General features: G+C 47.4%; 2 protein-coding genes across 2 annotated transcripts in view; both read right to left on the reverse strand.

Annotated features, from left to right (window-relative positions):
* The window catches only part of nectin3b (nectin cell adhesion molecule 3b), a 33730-nt gene that overhangs the window by 10845 nt on the left and 15385 nt on the right, over positions 1 to 7500 (reverse strand).
* The window catches only part of LOC132462114 (gap junction delta-2 protein-like), a 15788-nt gene continuing 12850 nt past the window's right edge, over positions 4563 to 7500 (reverse strand). Inside the window, exon 3 of the mRNA XM_060057721.1 lies at positions 4563 to 6878. Within this exon, the coding sequence (XP_059913704.1) occupies positions 5996 to 6878 (883 nt within the window). The 3' untranslated portion in view covers positions 4563 to 5995. The remainder of the gene's footprint in view (positions 6879 to 7500) is intronic.

A 7500-nucleotide genomic window follows, 5' to 3' on the forward strand; every position in this document is an offset into this window, starting at 1 on the left:
AATGTGGTATTATAAATTGGATTTTATGATTATAATTCATAGGATTATAACATGTAGGTTATGATTATGACATGTAGGTAATGAAGTGTAGGTTATGATTATATAACATGCAGGATTATAACATGTATGTTATGATTATAACTTGTAGGATCATAACATATAGGTTATTATTTAAGCTTGTAGGATTATAACATTTAGATTATGATTTTAGCATATGGGATTATAACATGTAGGTTATGATTATAAGTAGAATCATAATGTGTAGGTTATGTGTTAGTGTTATAATATACAGGATTTAATATCATTTTTTACGAAAAACATGTAAGATTGACTAACTTGTTTGATTATAATAATACATGTGATCAATAATTCTCGCAGAACACTAGAAGAGCCACTAAGGACAGGAATAGATTAGGGAACAGATTCTCTTATATTTATTTAGCAGAATCTGCTCAGAGCTTTGTAGGATTAAACACCATGAAAAATGCTTCATCCCATAGACAAATACTTACTACTGATTTTAATCATTTGACAAGTAGTCAGAGCATTTATTAAATGTTGTTATAATATATTGGTTGTTAATCATAATGAAGAAAAGAATAGATCAAGCATGAAGTACAATTAATAAAGTATTTAGTTTTCATTTGTTGGATTTATACTAGTTAATGATTGTCCAACCATATCGCTATCCCTGTTGAAATCAATATAATAATCGATACATAACATATTCCCCATGCAGTCCTAATACCGAGGTATTCTGGTGGGGGGGAAACTGGATCAACGTCTGCATTGCTGTGAAATATCCATATATCTGCAGTGTTCCGAACGGTACTGCAGCAGTCAAAGCAAAAGTGTGATGCAGCGAAAATAGTTCCTGCTTACATAATTGCGCTGTTAGACCACAGATATGTGGTGAAGTCTCGCTACACTGACACCCACGGGACCTCTGCTGACATTATTATAACACTATTCTATTATTTTAGAAACCCTTTTCTGCAGACTAAGTATCCTGGTGTACTCCGAAGCATTGACCATGATCACAACACAGTTCACTGCCGGAGTTAAACTGCAGTTATCTTGAGTTCAACGCAGAAGCGTTCGTCAGGAGCTACAAAGCCAACCTCAGATGGCCTGTAACAGTTTCATGATCCTAATGATGATCATGTGATCATGAAATTCTATTGAGGATCATCTGATTCTAATGAAGATCATGGGATTCTAATGATGATCATGTGTTTCTAATGATGATCATGTGATTCTAATGAGGATGATGTGATTGTACTGAAGATCATGTGATTGTGCTGAAGATCATGTGATTGTAATGATGATCCTGTGATTCTAATGATGATCATGTGATTGTACTGAAGATCATGTGATTGTAATGATGATCCTGTGATTTTAATGATGATCATGTGATTGTACTGAAGATCATGTGATTGTAATGATGATCCTGTGATTCTAATGATGATCCTGTGATTGTGCTGAAGATCATGTGATTGTAATGATGATCCTGTGATTCTAATGATCGAGTGATTCTAAGGATGATCATGTGATTCTAATGATCGAGTGATTCTAAGGATGATCATGTGATTCTAATGATCGAGTGATTCTAAGGATGATCATGTGATTCTAATGATCATGTGATTCTAATGATGACCATGTGATTCTAATGATCGAGTGATTCTAAGGATGATCATGTGATTCTAATGATCATGTGATTCTAATGATGACCATGTGATTCTAATGATCGAGTGATTCTAAGGATGATCATGTGATTCTAATGATCGAGTGATTCTAAGGATGATCATGTGATTCTATGAGGATCATTTGATCCTAATGATGATCATGTGATTCTAATGATGATCAATTGATTTGCACTATCCTCAAATAGAAATATTGGAAAAATATTGAAATCAGATGATTCCAAAACTATATCTAACGAAGAGGAAAGGTAAATAGAGAGTGGTAATTAGAAGTAAAGACTGGTAAATAGAAGTAGATAGAGTTAAATAGAGGTAAAGAGAGTAAAATAGAGGAACAGAGAGGAACTGAGAGGTAAATAGAAGTAAAGAGATGTAAATAGAGTCAGAGCTAAAGAGTGGTAAATAGAGGTAAAGAGGGTTAAACATTGGTAAAGTGTAGAAAGGAGAGGTGAAGAGAAGTAAAGAGATGTAAATAGAGGTCGAGAGATTTAAAGACATGGATCCGTAACATTAAAGTGTGGAGTGTGGGTGTGTTTGTGTCTCTGTGTGGGTGTGTGTGTGAGTGTCTATATCTGTCTCTGTGTGTGTGTGTGTGTGTGTGTGTGTGTGTGTGTGTGTGTGTGTGTGTGTGTGTGTGTGTGTGTGTGTGTGTGTGTGTGTGTGTGTCTGTGTGTGTGTTTGTGTGTGTATGTGTGTGTGTGTGTTTGTGTGTGTATGTGTGTGCAGGATGCTGTCCTACTCTCTCTGCTTCCTAACGTCATTACCTCGCCGTCACCACGGCAACCAGACGGCCTGCTGCCACCGCCATACTTTTCTTTAGGCAGTTATTAAATACAGGTGTGTGTGTGTGTGTGTGTGTGTGTGTGTGTGTGTGTGTGTGTGTGTGTGTGTGTGTGTGTGTGTGTGTGTGTGTGTGTGTGTGTGTCAGGAGGGAGGGGGTCCATCAAGGCTGTCTACAAGCCAATCAGAACGCAGCAAAGCTTTTCAGCGAATTAATAATCGTAATCATAAAATCTCTCCCCATTCATTACTCCGCACCCCATCTAGCATCTACTTCATTACTTCATTACACACACACACACACACACACACACACACACACACACACACACACACACACACACACACACACACACACACACACACACACACACAAGTGCGCACACGCAGTCACATACGCACACACACACCGGCACATGCAGGGTTTAATATATCTGAAAGGTTCAGACACATCCTCTGCCTCACTAAGCCTTCTGTTCATCAATCACACCCACAATGACGTCAAACATCCAGCCTGCATCCACCCTCATAGCTCTACACATCCACCCTGCTAGCCCTACACATCCACTCTGCTAGCCTCCACCCTGCTAGCTCTACACATCCACCCTGCTAGCCCTACACATCCACTCTGCTAGCCTCCACCCTGCTAGCTCTACACATCCACCCTGCTAGCTCTACACATCCACCCTGCTAGCTCTACACATCCACCCTGCTAGCTCTACACATCCACCCTGCTAGCTCTACACATCCACCCTGCTAGCTCTACACATCCACCCTGCTAGCTCTACACATCCACCCTGCTAGCTCTACACATCCACCCTGCTAGCGCTAACATCCACCCTGATAGCATCGAGCCTACCTTATCTAACATTCACCCTGCTATCTCTAGTGGTAGCCTGCTAGCTCTAGTGTTAGCCCTGCTATCTCTAGTGTTAGCCCTGCTAGCTCTAGTGTTAACCCTGCTAGCTTTAGCGTTCCCTCTACTCAGTGACGAGTTGGGGCGTAGCTATGGCTTAGTTTAACAGGGAGGTTGCATTGGTTTGGATTCAATATTTTAAATACAAAATCTATAAACAGTATATAATATATTAAATATTATTATTTAGTTTGTATCTTCAAGAAATTGTCAATTTGTGTTGGCCTAATTCGAAAAAAATATATTTAACCCAGAGTGGGCGTCCGATTTGATAATAATTTACTTTAAATCTCAGCCAGTTTCCGCTCAAGGTTACCTGGTTGTGAATTATTGAACCAACACAGGTCTAGTAGTTCATACAGTGAGAGGTCCCGGTGGGTATCACGCCGGCCGGTCCGACTCCCCAGCACTACCCCTCTTAGCGTATCGTTTCCGGGCCCTGAATCATTGATGTCTGACCAGGTTCTCGGTTCAACCCGTTCAGATCATAACCAAGAAGACGTGGGCAGCTATACTCAGACAGTACGTTAAATATAGAACAACAGCGCATGGATAAGCGAACCGCGGGGAGGTTCAGTGTTCTCAGAGCTCCAATGGCGAGACCGGGGTTCTGACCGTCAGACGCCAGCAGACCGGCTCTGGGCTTAGACCCAGGTCTGGGCTTAGACCCAGGTCTGGGCTTAGACCCAGGTCTGGGCTTAGACCCAGGTCTGGGCTTAGACCCGGGTAATCCCTCCCACCACCCTGGGCTTTGAGTGGTCAGAGCAGGGCCCCAGCCCCCTGACGCCTGGGCAGAAACAGGCACTGAGATCCAAACCACAACCTGCATTGCATCTTGGGAATTGTAGTTTTGTGCTTTAGTTCTAAGAACCCCGTTCCCTCCCCGTTCTGGCGACGCTGTGCTGTTAAAACAGGTGGCCTTTTATTCTACATGTTACTATTACTAAATCATGTGCTTTTATTCATGTTTTTTTTAGTTCAGCTGTTTCCTACTTTGGATCCAAATACTTTATATAATCATTTAAATATATTTATATCCACAGTAACTTAATTTGAAATTAGTCTTTTGGAATCAATAATGAGCTATACTGTCAAGGCCTCAAACTCGACTAATATGGCTGCACGTTGAATTTAGTTAAGACAGTGCAAACGCAAAGACCATGTGGAAGGACATTTTGCATAATGATTTATTCACATAATATTATTTTTTCACATATATATATTTATATTATTGCTGCAATTCTGAAGCCTCTGAGATACCCCAGGAGCGGCCCTATGCTGTCCCGTATCTCATATGTCATTATTAACGCATGCTGATTAGTACATTTCACAGGATGCAAAGAAATCAAAAAGTCTTTAGTTTAAAGTTTACATTTCATAATCTATCCATTCTAGTGATGCTTCGGTAACATGCCTCTCAAAGTCCATGGGGGGGGCTCTACCTGGGGTGGGGGGGCTAGCAGCCCGTTGACAACAGACCGTAGTTTACCGTAGAGCTGGCGGCCGCTGGTCTCCGGGGGTGGGCGTCTCCGGGGGGGTTCCCGGCGGCGTTCCCGTCGCGGTCCTCTATGTACATTGTCTCTCCCGGGGGGGTGGGGGGGTGAGCCGGGACCTCTCTGTCTCCCGGTCCAGCGGACCGAGGGATGCGGAATGTTCCGGTCCGGTCGGCCGGGACCGTCCGGCGGTTGCGATGATGATCGAGGGGTCGAGGGGCCGAGGGACGGGTGGTGACGGGGTGTTGGTGTGTATGGTGCGCTCGGTAACGCCTGTATGTGGTTGTCATGGCAGCAGCTCCGTACCCTGTGTGAGATATACAGAGCTGAGGCCATGGGGGTGTTGGCTGCGGTGATGCGTTCGTCTTCTTTTAGGTGTTTTTCTTTTTTTCGAGTTCTAATCGTTTCAGATACTCTTTAACGAGGTAATGGCGTAGAAAGATGTATGTTTCCCGGAGATCGTAGTTTTAACCTAGCCTATGGATTTAGGAGCAAGAAATAGTTTTAAAAGAAAGGTAGCATTCTCTCTTAGCGGGGTTAGCTTTAGCATGGGGGCCGTCTGAGCCCGCCAGACGGCCGCTCGCCGCTCACATGCGCATGCATGGACACGCAGAAGCTCTTGCATACGCAACACATACGCAGGGGGTGGGGGGGGGGTGGGGGGAGCCGCTTAGCTCCGCCCCCGCGATGCCAAAAGAGAAAAGGCCGAAGGGGGACTTCAGAAAACTATCCTTAGTGACTACACTTTTTCTACATAATATCTCTTAAGGTATTTACTTTCTCTCCTATTTATTTTTTTCGCGTTAGGTTAGAAGGCACCTAGTGTGACCTAGGCGGAGCCGAGCTCAGAGCTCAGCCCCCCCGCTGGGCGCGCCTCCACGTGGCTCCTCCCCCTCCGGCGGCCGCCGCCGCAGCACCCTGGGGTCCTTTCCTAACTGAAGCTTAATCTAACGAGATGGAGCGAGGCTGCGGCGGGGGTGGTGTGGAGGCCTTTAGAGAGTTTAGAGGTGGTGCCCAGTCCCTAAGGGACCCCAGACCCCAGTCGTACGCTCCAGCAAGAGGAGGAGGCCCCCCCCAAAGGGGGGCGCAGGAGCCCCCGGAGGTCAGACGTAGGCCGACTCGCTAGACTGGGTCCTGCCAAGGTTGGGGGCCTGGGAGAGGTGGGACACGTCCTTCTTACGCACCTCACAGATGGACTTCCTACGCGCCTGCACCCCTCTGACGGCCGTTTTAATCTTCCGCCAGCCGAGGTGGTTGAGTTCTGCTAGGTTGAGCAGCACACAGATGCCGCTAACGGCGAACATGAAGACCAGAAAGACGGTCTTCTCTGTCGGCCGCGATACGTAGCACTCAACCTCCTTCACACAGGGGTAGCGGTCGCACTCAAACATCCCCGGCACATTGAAGCCATACAGGAAGTACTGGCCCGCGAGGAAGCCGATCTCGAGGACGTTGCGGAACACCACCTGGATGACGTAGAAGCGCGAGATGCCCTCCTGCCGCCGCACCTTGGCGCTCTTGCCGTGCGGCAGGCTGCGCGCCATGTTGGGGATCTCCTTGGTCTCCATGTCGTGGTCCTCCTTGCTGCTGTCGTTCTGCACCAGGATGCCGTTGATGTTGCGCAGCTTGCGGGCCGCGTGGTGGTCGTGGCGGCCGTGGCCCCCGTGGCCAGTCTGGCCGTGCGCCTGGTGGGCCACGGTGGCCCCGTCCATGTACGGGTGCAGGAAGGCGTAGCTGCGCTCGCGCTGCTTGGCCGACTGGTGCACCGAGTAGGTGATGAAGCAGAGGCTGGGCGTGCACACCAGAATGATCTGGAACACCCAGTAGCGGATGTGGGAGATGGGGAAGGCCTTGTCGTAGCAGGCCTGGTTGCAGCCCGGCTGCATGGTGTTGCAGATGAACATGATCTGCTCATCCTCGTACACCTTCTCACCGACGATTCCTACGATCAGGATCCGGAAGATAACCACTACGGTCAGTAGGATCCTGCAGAGAGGGGGAGGGGGGTGGGGGGGGGGGGGGGGGGGGGGAAGGGAGGGGGAGGGGGAGGGGAGGGGGGGGGGGATATGGGTAGGGGGAGAGGGATAGAGATAAAAGAGAGGGAGGCGGGAGGCGGGGAGAAGAAGGGGGGGAAGATGGAGGCAGGAAGGGGGACGGGGAGGATGGAGAAAATAGAGAGGGGGAGGCAAAGAGATGGAGGAGGAAGCGATGGCGAAGGAGAGAGAAAGGGGAGGAAATAGTAGGGGGAGAGTGGGATTGGATAGGGGGGGGGGGGGTGAAGAGATGAGAGGGGGGAGGAGAGAGATGGGGGGGGGTTGGGTGATGAGAGTGGGAGAAGAAAAATTCAGAGATGGGGGGGATGGAGAGATGAGAGGGGGAGAAGAGAAATGGAGAGAGAGATAGGGGTGGAGAGATGAGAGGGGGAGGAGAGAGAAGGAGAGAAAGGGGGTGAGGAAGGGGGAGGGGGAGAGAAAAAGAGAGTGAGAGGGGTCAAGAGAGAAGATGATAGAGACAGAGGGGAGAGTATAAGAAAGAGGGATAGAGAGGAAGATAGAGAGGAGAGAGAGGGGGGAGGAGACAGCGGAATAAATAGAAAGAGAGATGGAGA

The sequence above is a fragment of the Gadus macrocephalus genome, chromosome 7 (genome assembly GCF_031168955.1).
Source record: "Gadus macrocephalus chromosome 7, ASM3116895v1".
Lineage (NCBI taxonomy): Eukaryota > Metazoa > Chordata > Actinopteri > Gadiformes > Gadidae > Gadus > Gadus macrocephalus.